Source organism: Spermophilus citellus (genome assembly GCF_964194105.1).
Source record: "Spermophilus citellus genome assembly, chromosome: 13".
NCBI lineage: Eukaryota > Metazoa > Chordata > Mammalia > Rodentia > Sciuridae > Spermophilus > Spermophilus citellus.
This window is the reverse complement of record NC_138193.1, coordinates 82,213,620-82,240,382: the sequence shown is the minus strand read 5'-3', so window position 1 is coordinate 82,240,382 and position 26,763 is coordinate 82,213,620. Positions and strand designations below refer to the sequence as shown.

At 35.0% G+C, this 26,763-nt stretch overlaps 1 protein-coding gene across 3 annotated transcripts in view; it reads left to right on the top strand.

The window, feature by feature from the left end:
• EML4 (EMAP like 4) overlaps positions 1-26,763 on the top strand; it is a 141,163-nt gene that overhangs the window by 40,521 nt on the left and 73,879 nt on the right. For all 3 annotated transcript variants that reach the window (XM_081264809.1, XM_081264808.1, XM_081264807.1), the window contains exon 2: positions 25,760-25,942. In XM_081264809.1, coding sequence (XP_081120935.1) covers positions 25,760-25,942 — 183 coding nt within the window. The remainder of the gene's footprint in view (positions 1-25,759; positions 25,943-26,763) is intronic.

The following is a 26,763-nucleotide window of genomic DNA, read 5'->3' as shown; positions in this document are numbered from 1 at the left end:
AGCATATAGTGGTATCATGTGGTTTTAGGTATATTTTCTTGAAAAGAAAGATATCCTCTTTACTTGTAAAGTTCTTATTAAAGTTTTGTGTATTTTTCTATTGTCTTTTGCTAATTAATTTTAGGGCTTTGTTGCTGTTGGGAGGTGAGTACTGGGAATTGAACCTAGGACCTTGTGCATGCTAGGCAAGCACTCTACTACTGAACTGTTTTTAGCTCTTTTTATTTTTATTTTATTCTGAGACAGGGTATCACTGAATTGCTGATGTTGACCTTAAATTTTCGATCTTCCTGCTTCAGTCTTCCGAGTAGCTGGGATTACAGGGTGCACCACCATGATCTGCTCAATTTGGGATATTCTTTGCATATTAGGAAATGAGACTTTGTCAGTTAAATGTCCCAATTACTTTACCCTACTCTGGCTTGCCTTTTTGCTCTCTGGCTTTGCTTTTTTACTCTCCTAATGGTACCTTTTTATGAATAGACATTCTCAGTATTAAGATTGCCCCAGGGGCTGGGGCTCAGGCTCAGTGGTAGAGCACTTGCCTTGCACTTGTGAGGCCCTGGGTTCCATCCTCACCAAATAAAAATAAATAAACAAAATAAAGGTATTGTGTTCATCTACAACTAAAAGAAATATTATAAAAGAAAAAGAAAAACAAAAGATTGGCCCAGCTGTCAGTCTTACCTTTATCAGTAATTATTTTCTTTCTTTTTAAAAAAAATTTATTTTTTAGTTGTAGTTGGATACAACACCTTTATTTATTTATTTTTATGTGGTGCTGAGGATCACACCCAGAGCCTTGCACGTGCTAGGCAAGTGCTCTACTGCTGAGCCACAACCTCATCCTAGTTATTTTCATGTCTTGTTTAAGTAAGTTCTAGAAGTTTTATTGTTTTGTCATTCACATTTGTAGCTACAGTCCACCAGCAATTGATTTTTGTACATGCAGTGAGAATCAAATTTAATTTTTCTCCCGTACGAAAATCCACTGTACCCAACATTATTTATTGACATGACTTTCTTTCCCCAAAGAAGTCTAAAGTACCACTTTTGTTTTGGTTTTGATGTTAAGTCTAGAACTCCTTGTACATGCTAAACATGCTAAAGTGTCACTTTTGATATGTAGATGTCTGTTTATTTTTTAATTCTTTTGTATTCCATTGTATATCCTTATCTAAATAACTGGTTTCATAATAAGTCTTGATATTTGGTAAAGCAAGTACTTCTATCTTTTTCCATTTCTTTAAGAAGATTTTAGTTACTTTTGACTATTTGCTTTTCTGTGTAAATTTCTGAATCATCTTACCAAATTTCATGCATGTGTGCATGCACATGTACATGTACACAAACACACTGATTTTTTGTCCTTCATATTATATTAAATCTCCAGATGAGTTTGGGTAAAAGGGGCATCTTTCATTAAGTTTTCAATTCATGAACTTTGTGTATTTCTCTAATTATTTGTCTTTAATTTCTCCCAATAGTATTATAGTTTTACTCATAGAGGTTTTTAGCATCTTTATTATTTTTATTCTTAGGTGTATTATTTTGTAAGTAGTACATGGAAATATTAATTGATTTTTGTAATTGATCTGTAGCCATCAAACTTACTTTAAACCCACTTGTTAATTCTAATAAATTCTTTACATTTGGGGAATTTTTATATAAATATTTACACTGTCTGTGAATGACGACAGGTTTTTTTTCCCCCTAATTCTTAAGTTTTTCTAAACTTCTCAGGTGTTACTGAACTGAGTATGACTGCTAGTATAAAATAGAAGTGAGAGTAAACCTCTTTGTTTCTGTATCTCATAAAGCTTTCAACATGATATTTGTTGTAGTTTTTCATTAATGTTGGTATGTACCTGTTCCAGTTACTATGGTTGCATAACAAATTACTCTAAAACTTAGTGGTATAAAGAAGCCATATATGGTGATTATGGATCGTGGATTCTGTGAATTAGGGATTAAGATAGTGTACACCATGGAGGGTTTGACTGTGTTGTGTGTTGTCAGAGGCCTTGGCTGAAAGATGACAGGCAATGGGAAGGAATCATCTGAAGGCTCTTTTACTCCTCTGTCTACTTGTTAATGCTGGCTCCTGGTGGGGGTTCTTAACTTCTTCTCCACCAGAGTCCTTCCATATAATCTACCTGAGTTGGCTTCCTTACACCATGGTGACTGGTTTCCCTTAGAACAAGCAGTCTCAGAGAGAGAGCCTAACAGAAGCTGTATTCTTTCTATAACCTAGTCTCAGAAGTCACATATATAAGCATTACTTTTTCGCATATTCTTGTCTGCAACAGTCACAAGCCCCCTGCCCAGATAGAAATGGAGGAAATATAGACCCAACTTTTTGGTAAAAGGAGTATCTGCCAGTTGCATTGTAAGAACAGCATACGAAATGGCACACATACATGTTTTATGTTTATGGATGTGTGTTTCTGGCTAGAGAAATACAGAAAATATGATCTGCTATAATGCCTATCTCAAATAAAGAATGTTCTTTCCTCTTATGCTATTTAAGGTTATTGTTATGAATAGATGTTAAATTATATTAGATGCTTGTCCTTTCTCTTGAAGTGAATATGATTTTATTTATTGTTAATATAATGATTTCATTGGTTGTAATAAATTAAACTTAATCAAGTTACTTGTTACCTTTTTTAGACATATTACTTCATTTGGTTGGCTAATGCTTTCTTTAAGATTTTTGCATTGTTGAAAGGTTCCTCAGAGTAAGAACCATCTTTTACATCACTTTGATTTCCTACCATAGATCTATTATGATTTCAAAAATATGATTTACTGGGCTGGGATTGTAGCTCAGCGGCAGAGCGCTTGCCTAGCAAGTGTGAGCCACTGGGTTCAATCCTCAGTACAACATAAAAATAAACAAATAAAATCATCTTAATATGTAGAATCCATCTACAACTACAAAAAAATACAATTTACTGTGGAAACTTTACTAAAAGTTTTATAAAGATATAGAAGTCTATCCTTTTGTAGATCTCTGAGTAGTCTTATGTTTTTTCTCAGAAGCGGTGTTTATATTGTGTACAATGCTGCTATGAACATTGGTATATACAAGTATGTTTGAGTCCCTCCCTCCCTCCTTCCCTCCCTCCCTCCCTCCCTTCCTTCCTTCCTTTCGATTATATATCTAGAAGTAGATTTGCTGCATCATATGATAAGCCTGTGTTCAATTCTTTGAGGAACTGCCAGCTGTTTTATACAACAGCTACATACACAGTTTCACATCCACGTCAACAATATGCGAGGGTTCCAATTTCTCCATTTCTTTTCCTATGTTTATTAGCAATTTGTATATCTTCTCTGGAGGAAATGTCTATTCAAATCCCATGCCCATCTTTGAGAGTGGGATTGCTGTGTTGCAGCATAAGAGTACCTTCAAATTTAGTAATAAATCTTGCCTTCCTGGATACATGCCCATGATCTGCTTCCTTCAACTAAGCTTCCTGAAGTTTGCACCACAACCTACTAAGGTCATCAGTTTATTAACCCACCAATGGATTAATTCACTGAATTTAGAACCCTCACGATCCAGATCTAAACCTGAATACTATCTAATATAAATGGTAAATGAGCTCAGTTGTGCAATTATATGTTAATTTTACCTTTATGATATAGACATGTATTGGATCTCTGTTCCACCACACAGTTATTCTAAGGCACATTTGTAAGTGGATTAGAAAGACAGTTTTTTTTGTTTGTTTTTTGTTTTTTAATTTGGTCTTGCATTGGCTCTGCTCTAGAAAGGTAATTCTTGCCAATGTTTTGTTCAGGTCCACTTAAATTCTGAAGTAAAGATGCACATACTCACATAATTCTCAGATATAACCCCTGACCTGCAGTGGGTCCAGTTCTATAAAAATACAATTTTTACAGTCGTTACAGAAAGCAATCTAATAATCCCTGAGTTATATATCCAGAGAATATGAATTCAGTAAGTCAAAGAGAGATTGTTTAAGCATTATTCATAATAGCCAGAAATGGCATCAACCTAAGTGTGCATCAAAAGATGAATGGATAAAGAAAGTGTGATATCTGTAGATATATAGTTATATCTTTTTATCTACCTATGTATGTTTGTGGTAGAAGACTACTTGCCTTTAAAAACAAATGCTGTCATTTGCAACAACATGTATAACTTGGAGGATGTTATTAAGTGAATGAAACCAGATGCATGAAGATGAATATTACAGGATCTCATTTAATATGTGGAATCTTAAGTTATGTTGTACAGACAGTAAAATGGTTGCCAGGGGCTTGGAGTTGGGGCTCTGGAGGTGATGATTGGGGAATGCAGCTCAAAGGATTCAAGATTTCAGTTAGGAGGAATAATTTCAGGATATATGTTGTACACGATGGTTTCTATAGTTAATAGCAGTATATTGTATACGTGAGACTTGCTAACATAGGTTATAAATGTTCTTATCAGAAATGTGTAGCCTGATTTAGCTATTCCACAATGTGTACATGTATGAAAGTGTCATGCTGTATAGCATATATAAAATTTTTGTCAAAACTTTTTATTAACTTTAAATGAAAGAATAAAGGAAAATTAAAAAGCTATTTGCTTCTTTTAAAACTACAGATTTTGGTTCTGTTATCAGTATTCCATGAACTTACGAAATTCAATAAAGCAACCCAGAGCAATTTAGACCCTGTCTGAAAATAAAAAGGACTGGAAATGTAACTCTGGTAAAGCACCCCAAGGTTCAGTTCCCAGTTCCAGAAACGGGGTTGGGGAAAGCCAGGCACAGTGGTATATGCCTATGATCCTAGCATCTCAGGAGGCTGAACAGAAGGATCACAGGTTTGGGGCCAGCAGCCTAGTAAAACCTCAGCAACTTAGTAAGACCCTGTCTCAAAGTAAAAAATAAAAAGGACTAGGGATGGATCTCAGTGGTAAAATATCCCTGGCGGGGTTCAGTCCCCAGTACCAAAATACAAACAAACAAAACTGTCCTTTCCCATATTTATTTTTATTTAAAGAATTAGTATATTCTGCCTGCTTTCAAAATTAATTGGAGCTGGATGTGGTAGCACGTACCTGTAATTCCAGTTCCAGCAGCTCAGGAGACTGAAGCAGGAGGATCACAAGTTCAAAGCTAGCCTCCGTAATTTAGCAAAGCTATAAGCAAATTAGACCTTGTCTCAAAATTAAAAAGGGGTGGGGATGTGGCTTAGTGGTTAAGTACCCCTTGATTCAATCCCTGGTACTACCCCTCCACCTAACCCCCCCCCCAAAAAAAAAAAAAAGGGCCTGTTCAGGCCATTCTTCTTACTACTTCACCCCTGCAAAGACCCTAAACTTGCTCATCATCCAAGAACTCAGCAGTGTGTTGTCTATTGTAATATGTATGCTCTTATTTTATTGATTGAGTTTGTGGTTGGATGCTTCCTTTCTTCTGGGTCTCTTCCTCACTTTGTACCCCCCCTTTTTTTTTAGTAGGCCAAAGATGTACTTAGATTTTTTATTTAAAATACAATGTTAATATCATCAGTCATATCATTTGGGATATAGTTTTCATATTATTTGTAATTTAGAAGCTATATTTTATCTGGCGTTTTATGGGCTACATAATAAGCTTTCCAAATGGGATCACTTAAAAATTTTTTCTCATCAGTATTTCCTTTTAACAAAATAACTTGTTCCAAAATCCAGACTTATATATTTTCCTCTCCTGTTAAAATTTGTGTCCCCCTCCCTATATTGAGGATTAACCTAGAGCCACGGAGGTATATCCCCGGCCTTTTTATTTGTTTTGAGAGGTCTAATACATTTCCCAAGATGACCTTGAATTTTTGATCCTTCTACCTCAGGCTCACCAGTAGCCAAGATTACAGGTGTGCACCACTCTGGCTTAAAATTGGTCCTTTTTTTTTTTTTTTTTTTTTAAATAGATCCCACTATTTTCTGTACATGTTCTAAAGGGCAACTCTTCTCTTATACTTATTGCATTTATTTGTTTACATTTTCTCCACTGGTGTCTGCTTCTAGGGTTGGAAACTATTTAACCAAACCCTCACAATGCAATGACATATAATTATAAGTTTACCAAATGTTAAAAATGATTATCAAATAATATATCTTTGTGTTGTTTTTAATCTGCCCTGCTAATTCACAGTTTAGTGCATTTTTAATTTTTTGGTTATAAATGGAATTTAGTGAATAAATAATTAGTAAAATAATGTAGCATGTCTTTCTGCTGATGTTTCAGAAACTAAGTTTTGGTAAATATTAGAATAATTAGGTTGCCTGACCCTGCAGAACTTATTTATCTTGAATTAAGGTGATTTTAGGGGAGGTGGCTCAGTGATAGAGTGCTCGCCTAGCATGGATGAGGCACTGGGTTCGATCCTCGGCACCACATAAAAACAAACTAATGTATCCACCTAAAACTAAAGATACATAGATAAATAAATATTTAAAAAAAAGAATTAAGGTGATTTTAATGTGTTTAATTGGTTTTTATTTGGCGGTCTTAATGATAAATTTTTAGTAGTTACTAACATTTACACAGTTTTACTCTGCATTTTTACATGCTCTTTAGTGGTTTATCTAATTTAATTTTCAATAACTTTATATGTTAGGTACTCTTAGCCTCATTAGGTCGAGAAACTGGACATCCAGAAATTAAGAAACTTGCCCAGGGCCAGGCATGGTGGTGCATATGTGTGATCTCAATGATTCTAGAGGCTGAGACTGGAGCATCACATGTTTGTGGCCAGCCTCAGCAACTTACTGAGCCCGGTCTAAAAATAAAAAAGGACTGTGGGGTGTAGCTCAGTGGTAGAGTGTCTGTGGCTTCAGTCCCTGGTACTAGAAAGGAAGGCATCAAGTAAGGAGGTAGGAAATTTCGGAAAGGAATAGAAAGAGAAGGAAAGAAAGAAGACTTTCTTAGGGTTTTGGTGAAGCACAGTGCTTTAATTACATATGCATATTACATATGCAAAAGGAACACTTTTGTTAATGAGAACTTACATAATACAGTGTTTTTCTTAAAGCAAGACAGATACTTTGTTTTGTTTTGTTCTGTCTTGTTTGTTTGTTTTTGTTGTTACCAAAGACCTCTCATTCACTGATAGGTAGGACTGAATGAAAATGAAAATTTAGGGGAGAAATACAGGTAAAGAGTAATAAGTTTGTCAGAGAAGGTAGGAAGGGGAATGAAGTATATGCATTTCTTCGTTGAGTAATATGAGCATTTTAGCTCATTTACTTATAAAAATAAGAAAAGGAAAAATAGTGAAACAAATTAGTGTGTAAAGTTCTAGGTTGAGGCCCAGTAGTACTAAAATACCCCCTCTTTTGATTGGGCTATATATCTAAAACTGACAGCAATAAACAAAAATATACTTCATTTTTATCATTCTGGCAGACCTGGAGAAAAGGGGGAAAGAATGGTCAGGAATCAGGCTGCCTACCTGCCTGCTTGCCTCAAAATGTAGGTACAAGTGAAGAAAGGGGAATATTCAGAGAAAGAAGAAGCTGAAAAAGGAAGAAATACTCATGGTAGTGAGGAGGGAAGTAGGAGGGAGTTACCTATTTTATTTCATATAATTATTGGCTAAAATTTCTTTATCAAGGACCCCCACCCCAGCTTTATTGAACTTCCAATGCAGGCAGTTCTGTTCTTGTAAAGCAGCTCCCAGTCCTGTGCATCGTCATCAAGGTAGTGTGGGTTTCTTTCTCATCTCTTATTTTAGTCTGCCTTTGCTGCTGATTCTAAAATACCACCACAAAATTCAGACTTCTGCTCCGTGTGGTACTTTCCCAGGTGTATAGGAAAGTTAAAAAAAAAAAAAAAAGATTAGAGAGATTTATAAACTAGTTAAAAATTTTAAATAAAATTATAAAATATAATTTTAAATATAAATATAACTTTATTAGAAGCAAATTAAACTGTCTTGCAATATTATGAGTCTGATGGTATAGACAGCTTCATACTTATCACTCAGCTTAAGCTCTTTAACCAGCTCTTAGCAGGTGACCTTGTCTCCTGCTTCACAGATAAAAATTTAGGTAGAAAACAAATACATTCATCCTTCAGTAAATGTGGAGGATTGGTTATGGGAACCCCCAAGGATATCAAAATCTTCATATGCTCAAGTCCTTTTTGTAAAATGGTGTAGTATTTGCATATGATCTATTCACTTTCTCCTATATACTTTAAATCATCTCTAAATTAGTTAGGATATTTAATACAGTGTAAATGCAGTGTAATAGGTGTTTTACCTTATCATTTAGGGAATAATTACTACAAAAAATTTGAATATGTTTAGTATAGATACAAATGTTTTGCCCTTGAGTATTTTCAGTCTGCTTTGAATCCAAAGACATAGAACCCACAGATATGGAAGACTGACTGCATCTGTGCCTGTTTTCATCATCTTTCCTTCGTTCTTAGATAAAAGTGTTTTTTTTTACCCCCAAGACTCATTGTTGGTCTTCTATTTTAGCCCTTCACGTTTTTTCTTGCACTAAACCTCTGTTGTATGCCCTTTTATGTTCGTACAATCACTGTATCTTGGGTCCATCCCTAAACCTTGTAAATATACAACTTTTCCAAAAACCTCACCACCATCAACCCTGCTTACTTAGCACATTTCTTACCCTAATTCCATTTCCTTCCCTCCTTTCTATCTTCAGTCAAATTCCTTAAATTCTGCTTTTACCTTCCAGCCATAATTCAGTGCATTCCTATCACTTCACTGAAACTTCTCTGGTAGAAGTTTCCTAATAGTGGCCAAATCAAATAGACCATTTTCACTTCTTGTCTTTTGGTATCTTTGTAATCTCTGTCATTTTTTTCCTCCTTTCCGAATTTCTGAATACCTTTCTGCCAAGTTTTCTATTTTTCTGTACTAGTTAACCTTGATCTTATTCTCATCTCACTTAATGTCATCATTTCTCCGGATTCCATATATTGGTTGTATGCTAATATAATTTCCAAATGTAATCTCTAGTTTAGGCCTCTATCTTTTTATTTTATTTTAGTTGTAGTAGGATATGATATCTTTATTTTAATGTGGTGCTGAGGATCGAAACCAGTGCCTCAAGCATGCTAGGCAAGTGCTCTACCAGTGAGCCACAACCCCAGCCCTCAGGCCTCTGTCTAGAGCCCAGGACCTAGTTACACTTTTGTTACAGCAACCTCAAACCCAGTAGGTTGTACTCCCTCATTCCCCACCCTGTTTCTTTTCCTTTGTTCCTAGTCTAAGTTAATGTTACCTGTTTTACTTAGTTATTCAAATAGAAACATGGGTCTCCTACTCTACTTTTTATTTTCTCAATCAATGACCATTTTTCCATCAGTTCCATTTTGAGTAGTATTGGGGCTTAAAATGATACCCCCAAGTATGATACTTTGGCATGCTAAATACTTGAAACTAAAAGAAATTGTGGTGGGGGGAGTCTCATAAGCAGCTGCAGAACCAAGATCTCTCTCACCTTCTCCTACTCTCCTCTCACCCCTCATTCTCCCTTGGAGTGAGTCACAGAAACCAGCATTCTATACCCCTAGGTGAATCATGGAAACAAGAATCGTTTTTCCCCAAAGCAAGCCATAATGCCTAAAAATTTTACTATAACCTTCCCTGTCTGTGTAAGAGCTGGCTGGCCATTAAGAAATTCTTTGACATACCTTGTCTGAGAATAGATTATAAGACTCTCATTCCAGAGGGATCCTGCTATATACCCAGAAGGAAAGAATGCCACACAAAGGCCAAGAAGAATCTGGACAGGCTTTTCTGAGTTTCCCTCCTTTAGTCTATTACAGTAGCTCATACCCCTTTTGTCCAGTCACAGTATCTACATGGCTGTCTATTCTTAATTGAATTTCAGCATAAATGGACAGTTTTTCCTGAGTCTTTGGGTCTTCAATTGAGGGGCTGGAGTGTGGCTCAGTGTTAGAGCATTTGCCTAGCATGTGTGAGGCACTGGGCTCGATCCTCAGCACCACAAAATGAATGAATGAATGGATGGATGAATGAATGAATGAATGAATGTATTGTTTCCATCTACAACTACAAGAAAAGTAATTGAATAAATTTGTAATACTTTTCTCTCATTAACCCTTTATGATTGGAGCGTCAGCTATAACACTTTTGGAGGGGAGAAAAGGGACCCTACCTTTCCACCCTTAGAGTAGCACATCTTAAGTCTGTCCTGTTATTTTAAATTTCTGTTGAGTAAATTTCTGGTTTTGATTCTACTCAGCATCTTTGAACTTCTATATTGAAAATACTCAAATATTTGAATGACTAAGTAGGTCTTTTGGACAAGATACTTGAGTTTTTTTTTTCTTTTGGTACCAGGGATTGATCCCAGGGGCACTAACCACTGAACCACATCCACAGCCCTTTTTACTTATTTTTTAGTATTTATTTATTTTTTAGTTTTAGGTGGACACAATATCTTTACATTTATGTGGTGCTGAGGATAAAACCCAGTGCCTCATGCATATTAGGCGAGCACTCTGCCACTAAACCACAATCCTAGTCCCTTATTTTTTATTTTGAGGCGTGCTCTTGCTAAATTGCTTAGGGCCTCACCAAGGTTCTGAGACTGGCTTTGAATCTGCTGTCTTTCTTCTTCAGTCTCCTAAACCATTGGGATTATGAGCATGTGCCACTGCACCCTACGAGATATTTGATTTTAATAGTAGAGAGGATGATTCTCAAGCATAGAAACTAAGCTGATCCTAGGAAACACACACTTTCTGGTCTGAAACCAGATTTTGATTTGAGAAGAAAGAAATGCCCAAATTGTAATCTACAAATTAGTAGTATTCTATACACATGGGAGGTGGTAGAGAAAAACACCAATGTATCATGATTTGTAAGAAAAGTCTTTTTGTTATGTACCGAGTAGAAAGAACTATTACAAAACTTGTTAACTGCTCTTATAACCTTAGGATGCTGTAAGTAATCATATAATTGGGCCAGTTTATAGAAGAGTAGCAGACACCTGAATTACGAAACTGTAGTTTTAAATTTGATGATTGAAGTGTTAACACGCATTCTTCTGAGGTTCTCACCAGTCAATAGCAAGAGTTTAAATTCTTCCTAGTCTGTAATATTTCAAGCATAGCCCACTTAACTTCTGTTAATCTTTTAAGTAACTCCTATACTTTGATGAATCTATGTCAGGTATTACTTAAAAGAAGAGTACTTTCTTAGTCTCACTTGTGAAAACACTCTTTTGATGACTCCCATTTTTCCATAAAACTTCTTGAAAATATTAATCTGAACTGTTTTGCTCCATTTCTCTTTCATCTGTTTACCTATTACTTTTTGGATTGAACACTGGGATTCTCTATCACTGAGCTACAACTCTAGGCAACGCCCCCTTCCTTTTTTTTTAAATTTTGAGACAGGGTCTTGCAAAACCCTAGGCTGACCTCAAAGTTGTGATATTCCTTGCCCCAGCCTCCAGAGTTGTGGGGATTACAGGTGTGCACCACCGCTACCATTATGATCACAGCTCTTTATATTCAATTTGATTAAGTTGCATCCATTACACAGTTTTGAGGAGGGTGCCAGTATATGTTTATAGCATTCAGTTGTTTCTGTTTACTTTTAGTTAGCTTAGATTTGTTTTTCTTAAGTATAAATATAAACCTTAAAAACAACAAATTGAAGTGATAAATCTGTGATAGCTTTGTTTTGACACATTTCTATAAATTTGTTCTTTAACTTTCAAAGTGGTTACAAAAGAATAAATACATGTTGCATTCATTTATTGTCATCTAGCTTTACATGGTTTTGTAAAACAGACTGAAAATATTTATAATTTGAATTCCCCCATACATTGACATTGTTTGTAATCTTGGGTCAATGGTTTAAAACCAGAATATCTAACCATTTATGAATTGTTTATTATTATAGGCTACTTGATACTACTGCAGTTGTCATGTTTTAAAATAATTTGGAAAAGTAGTTTTAAGAAATATGACTTTCATTATTAATTATATTCTTTAGTGAAATGATTATAATAAATCAATCATGGTCTTAATATTTAGGTTTTAAAGACGAATGTTATCATTTTTTAGTTTCTTTAAAGATCATGAGATTTTATTTTAATTTAAATAAAAGCAAAAGCTAAAAGTCAGAGCACAATGGCACACAGCTGTAATCCCAGCAGCTTTAAGCTTAGGTGTGCGGATTGCAAGTTCAAAGCCAGCCTCAGTAATTTAGCAAGGCCCTAAGCAACTTAGTGAGAACCTGTCTCAAAATAAAAAACAAAAATGGCTGTGGCTGTGGCTGTGGCTGTCGCTCAGTGGTTAAGCACACCTGGGTTCAATCCCTGATACCTAAATAAATAAAATAAGTGCAAAAGAAAAAAAGGAACTATGACTTTCTAGTTCCACACACATTGTATTTCTTACTTAAAAAAACATACTCACTTTGGGGACTTTAAACTCTATTATTTATAGAAATTGTTTTGTGTTGCAGTTTCAGAAGAAAAAAATTGAGTTTTATATTTGAAGCAATGGTACTTTACTGTTAACCAGTTAAAAAGATCAGAAAAGTGTAGTACCCCAAGGACAATTAAGTTATTGTGGTGAATATTCTTGTAGTTCATTAATTTATGTGTTTCTGCCACCTGGGATTTATCCATTCCCAAAGCAACCCAAGTTTTTTGTTTGTGTGTCCTACCTTCTGCCTGGGTACTCTGTTTGCTCCCTCTCTATCATTTTTTTTTTTTTTTTTTAAAGAAATAGAAAACTTTTCTTTTGAGACCAAAGGGACAGGAGAAGCACTGTTTTAAGAAGTTTTATTTGTGCCAACAAAGAAGTGCTTTGTGGTAGGCCATCTGGACTTAGAGGATTTTCCTCAGAATGTAAAGTATGTTGTGAGATTTAGAGAGCTGGGATTTCCTTTGAAACTATCTGGGAAGGCAGCAGGAGGAAACATAGAACTGGTTTATATTGCTTATAACATAGGTGGCCAAAATGGAAGGCAGTTTGCCTTGTCTTGCTTCAGTGTGTGGTTCCTGCACATTTACGAACTTCTGCACTGGTAATGTTTCTCTTCTTTCCTGAGAATTCAGATCTCCTCACAAACTTTACCACTCATGACAAAACAAGTCTGATGAAGCTGTGTGCCACCATGGTACATGCCTATAATTCCAGTGACTGGGGAGGCTAAGGCAGGAGGATCACAAGGTGAAAGGCCAGTCTCAGTACTTTAGCAAAGCCTTAAGCAACTTAGCAAGACCCTGCCTCAAAATAAAAAACAGAAATGGCTGGGGACTTAGCTCAGTGGTAAATTGCCCCTGGGTCAGTCCTCCCCCCTCAAAAAAAAAAAAAATCTAATGACTGGTAATTAAATCTAGAGCACTTTCTTCCCTCTGCCCCTTTAAGTGCCAGTAATGGCATAAATATTTGCCTGTACTCTTTTATAGAGTACTTAAAACAATACTCACTTTATAAACAATTACATACCTATTAAGAGGGCAGAGTGAACTTCGCTCAACTTACTCTCTCCCCTCCAGAAAGATGGTTGTTATATACTATTCTTAAAAGGAAAAATTACTCTAGTAACTTTTAATGGAAAGTCATATAGAAGCACTTCTTTTAAAAAATAGTAAATCAGAATGGGAAATTTGTGCTTCTATGAAGTTTAACCCAAAGAACTTTATCAAAAACAGAATTACAGAATAACTCTTTTTAAGTTCTGTGATAAAATGAGGCTTTGAAAAAAGACCATTTTAATTATGAATGAATTCTGGTGACAAAATGAAGTAAATTCTTTTTTTTTTTTAAGACCTAGTTGTCATGGCTCAAAATAATAGTAGCAATATGATTTTTTGTTTGTTTTCTGTTATTTAACAATTTTTCTTCTAGTTTATGCTAGATGAATTTTTAGTAAGAATACCTTACAAAGAAAAATAGTCTACAGCAGTATTTGTGTTTTTGTTGAAGCCAGAAATTAGTCTTATTTTCATATAATCATATTACTAGCTGGAGATAATTCATACTGTTGTTTACTAAAGAAAAATGCTTCAACAGTTGAAATACCTTATTTAGTAAAAGCTCTTTTGAGAGAAATTTTTACTTTGAAAGTAGTTTATCAAGATGAATATAAATTTATTTCCATATGTTCTATTGTTTAAAAATACATTTTCTTACAGTTTGTTTCCATAAATAAATGTTAGCAGTTGTAGTATACACAGTGCATTGACTTTTCAATATAGTTCTTTGATATTTCTATCTTTGCAGCAGTATTTGAAGATGATTGATTTCAGTCAAGAACAAAGCAATAACAAGTTTAAGTTGCTAAATGCCTTCTTGAATTCACTAATGTGACAAATCAGTTGTAGGCTTTTTTTCTCTTTTCTTTTGGGAGAAACAGTCTTTAAATTTTTGTGCCTTTCATTAGCCCAAGAATATTCTTTTTTATTATCCTGAAAATAATATTTTTACAGAAATGTTCTCATTCACTATACATAAAAATCTCTAAGTTGACCAAACATGCATTAAAAACTTAGGTATATTAAATAGATTTATATTGTAGCCTAATTTTTGCTTTGTTGCTTTTTTTTTTAAAGAGAGAGAGGAGAGAGAGAGAGAGAGAGAGAGAGAGAGAGAGAGAGAGAGAGAGAGAGAATTTTTAATATTTTATTTTTTAGTTCTCGGCGGACACAACATCTTTGTTGGTATGTGGTGCTGAGGATCGAACCCGGGCCGCATGCATGCCAGACGAGCGCGCTACCGCCTGAGCCACATTCCCAGCCCGCTTTGTTGCTTTTTTACTTGAAAAAATTTTGTTTATAAAGACTTTTTTGATAGAAAATTCTCAAGAGGCTTGCTCCCAATCTTTCAATGTATTTGTGCATGTGTGTTTGTCTAGTTCTGCTCAGATAACACTGGAGTATAAATGTTGTCCTGCAACTTTTTTCTCCATAGTATGTTGTCATTCCTGCTAAACTTACTTATTTATAATTATAAATGTATGCCATCCTTTTTTTTCTTACAAGAATTTAACCTTTATTTTATTTATTTGTTTGTTGTTTATTTGTTTTTATATGGTGCTGAAGATCGAACCCAGGGCCTCACCCGTCCTAGGCAAGCACTCCACCACTGAGCGACAACCCCAGCCCATTTTTAAGAGCTAGTATTTTTAAAAATATTAGTATTCCATAGTGTAGCCATTTACTTGATCGGTTGCCTATTTATGGGAAGGCCAGTACCAGTTCTGAAGGCCAGTACCAGTTTTAAAATTATGAACAGTGCATATTATTGTTACTGGTTTCTCATGTTTTTTCATTAATACAACTTCCTAATATTCTAATCTAATCGCCTGTTACCATTCTATCCAATAACAACTGCCCAGTGTCTCAACTAGTACTTTAAGGAGAACAGATCAGACCATTTAAACAATTTTTAATATTTGTTCTTAGAATGATGTTTTATCTCATGTATCTTTTTGAAATGAAGAACTATTGTTTGTTTTTCTTCATAGTAACAACTAACCTTAGGTTCATATTACTAGACAAAAGTATCCTAAAGACTATTTGGTTTAGTTGTTTCTGTGTCACAAAATCCTAGAATTCCTTGGAAGTACAACTTGATTTTTGTCTGTTTCGGAATATAATTTGCAAAAATGATTCTGTTGTTCTTAAAAACCAGTGTTAATCACTCATGCCATCTAGTTACCACATTCCCCATCCATCTCTGCATAAGAGAAACATCACACAACTTCTTTTACTCTCCTCAAAAGTATAATGTGATCTTTGTTTGAATTATAGATATACCATTATTTGTGGACACCTTTCTATCTTTTCACTTGCCCTACACTATCAGAAATAACTATTGTTGCTGGGCAAGACCCTCTCTGAAAATTAAAAATTTAAAAAGAAAAGTAGTATGGTGCTTTAACCAATTTTATGTGGTTGTAATGTTCCTTTCCAAAATTATTAATTAGGTGCTTTGAGCTTCGTTTCGTTTATCTATTGGCCATTTATGTTTCTTTTTCAATGAAGTGTTTATTCAAGGCTTTTACTAATTTTTTTGTAGGATTGTTTGTCTTAATTGATTTGTAGGAATTATTTATCTGTGATTCTAACCCTTATCAAATGTATGTGGTACAACTATCTTTTCCCTGTTCATGGATTTCTTTCTTCCCTCCTTCTTCTTTTAGTGTGCATGCATTCTGACTTATAAAGTATTCAAATCAGTCTTTTAACGGCAAATCTGTTGTATCTTGATTAGGGACTTCTCTACTTGTAGGATATGAACATAACTTTTGTAAAAATTTAAAAAAAATTTAAATTTGTATGTTTGTCTTTAGTTTTTTAATCTACTGCACTTGGATTTTATATTTGTGGTAGAAATAGGGGTTTCAATGTATACTAAATTGAAATGAATTTGTAAATTTTAATTTAACAATTTGGGAAGTTGAGCCTTTATTTATCACATATGAATCTTTTTCTCTTCTCCATCTGGATCTCAGGTGACACAAATGTTAGGCCTGAGGTTGTGTCTTTTTTTTACCCTCTGTGTTGAAATTGAATAATTTCTGTCAGCCTATCTTTAAGGTCACTGTTCTTTTCTGTTTTTTTTTTTTCTCTCATTGTTATTGAGCCCCTCTGTAGTTTTTAAAAATTTGCTATTTTTCAGTTCTAAAATTTCCATTTGACCATTTGGTCACTTTTGTATGAATTCAGCGGTGGTTTTGTTTTTCCTGGCTTTTAAAGAATGGTTTTTAGTTGATATTCATGAAGAGAATAAGTACTTAGAACTGTGCTACAAACAAAAAGAAATATTCTCCACTTATGTATTCATGCTCATAGTTCACACATACAGCTGTGTCATACTAACCTTGGGCCCTCTGCTGGAAAAGTAGAATCAAGTTTCAAATAATGCCCTTTTGTTGTTGTTGTTATTGGTACTGGAGATTGAATCCAGGGATGCTTTACCACATAGCTACATCCCCAGCCTTTTAAATTTTTTTATTTTGACACAAGGTCTCACTAAGTTGTTTAGGGACTTGCCAAATTGCTGGGGCTGGCCTTGAACTTGAGATCCTCTTTTCTCAGCCTCTTGAGTTGCTAAGATTACAAGCATATGTCAGTGTGCCCTGCAAATAATTTCTTTTTAATTATATTCTGTAGCAGTATAGATGTAGGAAGGACAGTACTGTATCATAACTCTATGAATGTAAAATCTCTTGTACCTGCTTTATGATATGTAGTAGTGATAGTGCTTTTTCAGAGCTGTTTTTAAATTATAAGAGGCTGGCTAATTTTAAACAGTGGTGCCTGTTATCACAACAGAACTTTGCAGGGTTTTTGTTTTTGTTTTTTTGGTGTGTGTGGGGGTGTCTTTTCTTTCTTTTTGTAATAGGAATTGAGCCCAGGGGCACTTTACCACTGAGCTACATTGACGTCAGTCCTTTTTATTTTGAGGCCAGATGTTGCTATTGTGGTCTTTCTTTCCCTGACACACACATTTTATTTATATATGTATGTATGTATGTGTGTGTATGAATTTATATATGTATTTATTTATATATATACACACATACATATCTATGTATGGCAAGCCAGCTACGGGCTGTGTGTGTGTGAATTATGAGCATGAGTACATGAGTGTACTGGACTGAGGTTGCCTCTCTGTTTGGGCTGGTGGTGTTATGTGTCCTTTTTGCTCGCTCTGCCTATGATCCCCTGTGATAGGTGTGGCCTTCCAAGATGTCAGTCAATCTGCTGACCATAAGACATCATGGAGTTAGACTCAACCCCCTGAAACCTGACCCCCTTCATTGGGGTGGAACTTTCTCCAGTGTCTTCCCCTCAATAAAAAGGGGCTTCAGAACATCCTCCTCCTCTCTTTTTTTTTCTGCCTCCCTTGTGGGAGCTGGAGCAGAGGAGCCAATGCTGAAGAACCCCAAGAAAAAGGTATTTTCTCTGTCTTTGTGTGCCAACCCAAATTTCACCTGGAGTGACCCTGAATGACTTAGTTGCGTGTCATGGCATATATATATTTGAATTTGAAGTTTTAGTTGTGGTTTCAACTTTGGAAAAAGTATCTCAGTTTATCATCTTGAGTTGGCATTATACAGAAATTAATAGCCATATTGGTTTAAAAATGTTAAACTTAATTTGTATAGGAGTTACACTGTATCAAATATGTAAGGTCTTATTGTTTGATTACAGAAACTAATAAAGTATTCTATAAGTAATAAAAAATAAAACTTCCACTTGAGTTTTTTTTAATAATTTTTATTTCTTTTCTGTGACATTTATTTAAAGAATGTTCCCCCTTCCTTTGTGTAACGTGGTTATGATAATTGTTTTAAAGACTCTGATAATGCCAATATCTGTCATTTCATGTTGATTGTTTTTTTTTTCCCTTGAGTGTTTTTTTTTTTTTAAGATGTTCCTGGTTTTTTGAATGTCAGTTAATTTTGGATTATTTTTGGACATTTTGAATATTATACTGTAATATTATACTGTAAGACTTTGGGTCCTATTAAAATCTGCTGACAAATGTTAATGATTTTTGTTTCATTAGTCACTCAGCTCTGTTCAGACTACAGTTCCTGACCTGTGTTCTATGCACTCTAGATCCAATGTCATTTTGTTTTTAAAAACTTTTCCAGGTCTGTTCTTGTCAGCTTTTCATGTGCACTGTGCATATACCAGTCTGGGACCTGGCCACTGGTCCATAATTCTCAAAAATCTTTACTGTGTTGATACCAGTTGTTTCTGTATTTGTGTAGCTGGGAGGATGAGCCTAGGATCTCTTTCTCTAATTCCTTCCTCTCTGTAATCTCCTCCATCCAGTCAAGCTCTCATGGACTCCCTTTCCTTGCGATCTTCCTATAAAATTGGGATTTTTCCCCTTCCTTGTGTTGCTGTCAACTCAAGGTAAAGCAGAGAGAGAGAGAGAGAGAGAGAGAGAGAGAGAGAGAGAGAGAGCGAGCACACATGGGAGTCCCTCATGCTTCCATGGCATGCCACTGCACCATGTGTTGCAGTTTCACAGCTGGGACTTGTGTGGTTGGGAAAGTTAAAGGTGATCAGAGAAAAAAAGGGTTTTATCTGGAGCTTTTTTTGTACACAATTCTCAAAGTTTATAAGCTATATGTATAAGCAAAGGAACTCATTGCCTCATGGATCATTCTTCAAAATTTGATTTCCCTTTTAAATGTCTATTAATATTTGTTCTTCAAGATCTCAAGTAATTGTTTTATGCATTCTTTTCAGAATATTTTGTTGCAGTTAGGGAAAGAAGTGGAATGAGGATTCTCAATCTTAACCATAACCAGAAACCCTATCCTGTATGTTTGAATGCCTCATTTAACTAAAGATAATGGAATAGCAGTATCAATCTGAAATCTATCCAAGAGCCAAAAAAGTAAATGATAAATTATTTTATCAGTGAAAATAAAGAGATGAAATAACCATACTTGGTCAGGAGACCAGAGTCCTTATTACACTATGGCAAAATGAGCCCCAAATAAGTTGAGTGTCTTTGTGTATTCAAAATATGTAATATGCAGTCTGGCATGAAAAAGAGCTGAATTTTAGATCTGACAGACTTGGGTTAGATCCCAGCTCTCCATCTTACTAGCTGCACAATCTCGGTTAATTCTCAAGATTTCAGTAAGCTCATTTGTAAGGGAAGGACATTTCTACTTAATTAATATGTGTGTGTGTGTGTGTGTGTGTGTGTGTGTGTGTTCGCGCGCGCGCATGCTCACATATTCATGCATGTATACATTCACATAAAATTAAGTGTATATATACATGTGCATGTATACATGCATATGTAATTTTTAAATAGAAAGGTTCTCCTTTCAGAGACTTTTTTTTCTCTTCATATAAAGGTTAGTTACCAAATATTCCATAATACAGGAAATTATATTGGAAGGGAGCATTGTTATAGATGGGCAAGTTAATTCTAACTGCAAAGCGATAAGGAGAAAAGGTTTAAAGAAAGACTAGAAACTATTCAGTTTTTCACTTATTTAATTAGACATGTAATAGCCTCTAGGGCATCATTTTATCACAGTACTTGCAGCATAGTAATTAATAGTCTAAATGGAGACTGAATCATCAAGAAATGGTTATAATTGTATGCCTCTATTAGGAAAAAAGCAAGTATAGAATTCCATTTTAGAAAGAGTTACTTAAAATTCGAAAGGTGTTACTTAAAATTAAGAGTTAAATTCAAAATTCTGATACAATATTGTATTGTCACCTTCTAGATACTTAGAATAAAATGTAGTGTATTTATTTCTGTAAAGGTAACACATTTCTTGACCATTCAGAAAACAGGTTAACTATGATTCAGTTAATGAATGGCTGTCATTGGATTTTTAAAATTATAATATTGAATATTAAAGTTTACGAGTTACATATAAATTTGCTTATGCCTCTAATAAAAGACATTTACTTAAGCCAGTAAATAGACTGATGGGTAAGAGATTCATAGTTCTCCTCTTTCTTCTCTTTTCTTTTCTCATTAGTTTTACCTTTCTTGAGAATTCATTTGTTGTTTGTATTTTAACCCTGAATCTAGAAACTATTTTGAGAAGGAGCAAAACAAAATAAGGGACTGCCATGAAGTAAGGAAAGGGAATGAATATACTTATATTAAAAAAAAAAAAAGGAATATAAGTGAGTGCAGGCTGTATGCCTGTAATCTCAAGTGACTTCTGAGGTTGACACAGGAGGATCGCAAGCTTGAGACCAGGCTCAGCAACTCAGTGAAGCTCTAAGTAATTTAGTAAGCCTTGTCTCAAATTGAAAAACAAAAGACGGTGGATATAGCTCAGTAATAAAGAGCCCTAGGTTCAATTCCTAGTGCCACCCCCCCAAAAAATATAAAAGGATATATTCTATTTACTGTACAGATGTATTCCTAAAATGTTTATCGTGAATGAGAGTGTGGTACGTTAAGATTGGAAGAGGAGTTTTCAAAATGAAAAGGGAGCAATGGAACAGAGTCATCAGCAGAAGTTCTAACCTCAGTTTGCTGTTTGACCATGGTAAATTTACCTAATTTCTAAAGATCTTGGTGTACCTGCTTGTCTATAAAATGATGAAGAAGATTGTTGGACTTCAAAATAGTTTTTGTTCTAGCTTTAGTAATCTCTGAATGCAAGTTTAAGTTAATTGTGTTTTATTATATTGTTCTTTTTTCACTGTGCCTAGTGAAAAGTTGCCTTAAGAACTCAAGGCTTAGAGGCAGTGCTTTTTAACTTAAATGAAGTGCATAATTAACACATGGTACCCTTGTATTGTGGAATTTGAATAATTTAGAGTTACTTAAGCCGAAAGGCAAAATTTTCATTTTATTCCCACCCTCCTAATCTTATCTTCCAAATCAGAGATAACCCAATTACCAGTTTGAAATATGTGCTTTTTCTGTGTGTATTACATATCTATATAATTATGAAGGTTTGGGTTTTTTTTTTAATTGTTGTTCACTTTTCCCCCCGTTTTATGGTATAGGGTATTAAGTCTAGGGATGCCCCTACCACTGAGTTACATCTATAGCCCTTTTAATTTCTGAGACAAGATCTCGCTAAGTTTAAGTTGCCCAGGCTAGACAGGAACTTGTGATCCTCCTGCTTCAGTCTTTGTGGTAGGTGGGCTTAGAGGCATGCCTGCTTTATTTATTTATTTTTAGAGGTGTTTTCAGTGCATGTGTGTTCGTTTTAGTAAGTCATTCAGTATATATTGCTTTGCAGTTTGCTTATTTCACTTAAATTGTCTTACAGATCTTTCAGAATTTTAGCTTATATACCTACTTTTTTATTGTTGCATAGTATTCTGTGGACTTTAGGCCATTTCTGATTTTGTGGCAGTAATCAACAGGGCAGTAAGAACATCACTATGGAATAGTAACTTAATGGAACCCTACCTATATGGCAGTAAGAATTAATTAGCATGAGGAGATTAAATGTGGGTAAACCAGTTATAGCCAGTAAAAAGCAAGCATATTTATTCATTGAAACACCAAAATGTACTATTTTATCAAAGCTTTTACAGATTCTCAGATTCATGCCCTTGAAAATGTTAAGAACTGAGATTTAGACAGGAAGGAATTACAGAGATTTAGAGCTATCAGAAATTGCAGAGATGCACTTCTATGCTTCTTTTAACTTCTATTGCTTTTGCTTTAGTGAAAATGATCCTTTAATTGGTCATCTGAACTAGAGAACTTGTGAGTGAAAGAGGGAGGTATTCTAATAATACTTATACTGAGGTAGCAGAATATTTGTCCATATTTATTCACCGTAACTGAGGAAACCATCACCTTTTGTATGGGTTATTACAGCAGCCCCCTGTCTGGACTTCTTGCATTTATTCTTAGTCTGTACCAGTCCATTTTCACACAACACAGCCAAATGACTTTTTAAAATAAAAATATGTTTATATCATTCAGTAGTTTAAACTCCTTCTATGACTTTGTGAAAAAGATACATTTACTTAATCTTCTTGTGATTATTATTAGAACATGGCAAGAAATAAAAATAAAGGGCATTTAAATTGGGAGTCAAGAGACTTGTGTTTGAGTCTTACGTAAGACTGGTTTGGTGACCTTGGGCAAGTTACTTAATTTCTTGAGCTGTTTCCTCAAATATAAAATATAGACTGTGTAGGAAGGGGATGAGGTAATAAATATGAAAGATATGATACAAACACAGGACATTTTAAATAGTTAACTTTGTGGCTTATTATAGTCTTTGAAAAATTTCCTTGGGTCCTTCCACAGTGTCTATCAAGTTGGGGTAGGATTTTTACAAGTGGAATCACCTTTCATGTTTCACAAAATAAAAACCTTAGTCATTAAAAAGAAAATAAAATCAGAGTCCATAAAACTTAAATGACTTGCCAAAGATAAACATTAAGTTGATACTAAAACCTAGTATTATAATTTTAACTTTATAGTCTGATAATCTTAACACTAGGCTCTTCTGGCTTCCCAAAAGATTTCAGGGTTGGGTACTGGGGATTGAACCCAAGGGTGCTCTACCATGGAGCTGGATCCCCAGCCTTTTTTATTTTTTATTTTGAGGCAGGGTCTTGCTAAGTTGCCTAGGCTGAACTCGAACTTTCAATTTTCCTACCTCAGCCGTCTGAGTTCCTGGCATTACAGGCTGTACCACCATGCCCTGCTTCCCAAAAGAATTAAGCAGATTATGTATTTATTAAATTATACCTCATCTTTCATAAATGGAGAACAGTTTAGGCATATTCACATAGATTACTGACTTGATCAGGACCTTTGACTTTTACAAGAGTGATAGCTTGCAAAGAGTCAATTTGTTAGATTATATAATTATCTGGGAAGAGTACTAGACTGGTTCTTTTTTTATTTTTTATTTTGAGATAGGATCTCACTAAGTTGTTTAGGCTGTCACTAAGTTGCTGAGACTGACTTTGAACTTGCAATTCTCCTGCCTCAGCCTCCTGAGTTGCTTGCATTAGAGGCACACGCCATAGTGCCAGACCACTAGACTGGTTGTGAAAATAGATCCAAGGTTTCAGAGGCTAGAATTGGAACTCAGGGTAGTCAAAAGTTTCTTTACTACCAGCAGTCCTAGGGCTGTATCCTTACAGTGAGCCTCTCAGTGAACCAAGAGGGAAAATGGGCTACACCTCTCTCTCTGGGAAATTTAGCAAGTCTCCATTTGTCTTAATATCTCATAACTACTCTTACAGTAATATTAGATTAAACCATTTGAAACTGATAGTAGTCAGTTGATACTAAAATAATATTAGTAATATTAGATTGAACCATTTGAAATTGATAGTAGTGAATTGATACTAAAACTTAGTATTATAACCTTAAAACTTAGTATTATAACCTTAAAAAGGCCGTCTAATATTGTTCAACCTCATTTATGGGGTGGTAGAAGTGGGTATGAGGCAGCCAAATAGGACCTTAAAAATTGTGCTGCTATAGCACAATTCACAATGGCTAAACTGTGGAACCAACCTGGATGCCTTTCAGTAGATGAATGAATAAAAAAATGTGGCATATATACACAATAGAATGTTACTCAGCAATAAAAGAGAATAAAACCATGGCATTTGCAGGTAAATGGATGGAGCTGAAGAAGATAATGCTAAGTGAAGTTAGCCAATCCCAAAAAACCAAATGCCATATGTTTTCTCTGATAATAAGGAGACTGAATCATAGTGGGGTAGGGAGAGGGAGCATGGGAGAAATAGATAAACTCTAGATAGGACAGAGTGGTTGGAGGGGAAGAGAGAGGGCAGGGGGTTAGAAATGATGGTGGAATGTGATGAACTCCAAAGTACATGAATGAAGACACAAATTGGTGTGAATATACTTTATATACAACCAGGAAAAAAAAAATGTTGCCTCATGCCAGGCGCAGTGCTGTAACTTACGAGGCTGAGGCTAGAGGATCAAAAGTTCAAAGCCAGCCTCAGCACTTAGCAACTTAGCGACTTAGCGAGACCCTGTCTCTAATATTAAAAAGGGTTGGGATGTGGCTCGGTAGTTAAGCACCTGGATTCAATCCTTTGTACACCCCCATTCTCCCCAAATGTTGCTTCACAAAAGAGGAAGTCTGCTTTTTTTCCTATTAGACAGAAAATAGAAAAGCATTTTGGAAAGAAATAATAGTGATCATGGTCTAACAGTATGGATCAACTAGAATTGAGCTTAACTACCATGGAAATGAAAGATATCACGTATAAAAATTCTAAGGTGAGAGACTGAATTGTTCTTACCAGTCCTTAAGCATGCTATAGATTTTGTCTGCCTTGTAAAGTGAATGTAGTCAAAGCTCTCAAATTATACTTTTTGTACTATGTAAATGTCTTCATTAGAGCAATCCCATTTAAAGATGAAGACATTGAGGCTCAGAGAGCCAAAGTCACTGTAATACAGAATCAGAACTTGGCATCTGAATTAAATTTAAAACCCATCTTTCCTTCAGTATCAGATTGTCATGGAAATATGTCTGGGAAGCCTGTTGATATATATATGATCTTCAACATGAATATTGTTTACTGCTTCATAATGTTATGATAATAGAATTGGAGGTCACCTCCCCCCCCCCCCCCCCGCTTCTAAACTCAATTTTTGACATATTTAGAGAACATTTTGGTGAGAAAACCAACTAAGGGGATAGTGTAAAAATAGGGGAAAATTGGGGTGAGGGTTATAGCTCAGTGGTGGAGTACCTGCCTTATATGCATGAGGCCCTGCTTTGATCCCCAGTACCACACAAAAAGAGGAGGAGGCTTGACCTTGGGGAAGATTTTCATCATTTTAATTATTTGACAAATTTAAAAACTTTTATTATTATTTTAAATTAGTTAAAATACTATGAAAATCTTTATAGATGTTAATCTATATAGTAATTCTGTGTAAACATGTTGGAGTTGTCCTTGTTTTAATTTTTATCGTCTTTTAAAAAAGATTTACCTTGGGCTGGGCCCAGTTGCATGCATCTGATCCCTGCAACCCAGGAAGCTGAGACAGGAGATTGCAAGTTCAAGGCCAGCTATAGCAATTTAGGCAGACTGTCAGTAACTTGGCAAGTCCTTGCTTCAAAATAAAAAGGACTAGGAATGTAGCTCACCATTAAAAGTGTCCCTGGATTCAATTCCTACTATCAAACAAACAAAAAAAAGCCAAATTTACCTTGGTATAGTTTTTCTTAGAAGAAAGAGATTCTTTTTCAAGCAGAATATCTTTTAAATGTTCAATATTTTATTTTTTAGATGATAGTATTTCTGCTGCAAGTACTTCGGATGTTCAAGATCGCCTCTCAGCTCTTGAATTACGAGTTCAACAACAAGAAGATGAAATCACTGTGCTAAAGGCAGCTCTCGCTGATGTTTTGAGGCGTCTTGCAATCTCTGAAGATCATGTGGCCTCAGTGAAAAAATCAGTCCCGAGTAAAGGTAAGTAAGGGGGTTGTGAAGTAGGGAGAGTCTTGCTTTATGCAATATTTTATTTGAAAATTTAATTGGGAATATAAAACTCTTTTCTCTGTTGCATTACCTGATTATGGTTTGTTTCTTTTTCCCAAGAAATTCTGCAACTTAAGTCTATTATTTTATTTACTTTTTTTTTCAGGGTGGGGGTGGGGGTGGGGGGGACGATACCAGGGATTGAACCCAGGGGCACTTGACCACTGAGCCACATACCAAGCCCTTTTTATTTTTTATTTTGAAGCAGGGCCTTGCTAAGATGCTTCTTAATTTGGAAATGTTTGTATAATAGTACTGATGGCACTTATATGCTTTTATGGCATACTGTTTCTGTGAAGTTAGTATCTTCCAACTAGATAACAATTTATTGAGGGCAAGAACTGAATCTTCTTTTTATGTCTCCATTCTATCTTAAACATAGCAAATAGATGTTCATATGTTCATATATATTAAAAAAAATCATCCTGTTATTACAGAAACCTAATTTTAAATGATTATAGTTTAAATAGCTTTATTCTAATCTCTCTTGGTCATCTGTCCAATGATAAATTAATAATAATAATTAATAATCCTGAAAAATTAATTTAAGCTATGATACTTATTACCAACCCTAATACAATGGAATTTTTAACTTTTAGTTACAGTGAGTTCAAGGTTGAAAGAAACAGTTCCTAGGATCCTGTTGCTCTGAGGTTGACCACATGTAACTTTTTTCTTTTTTTAAGCATCAAGAAAGAATTTTGAATTATTTCAGATTAATCAAGCATTTAAATATAATTCACATCTTTTAC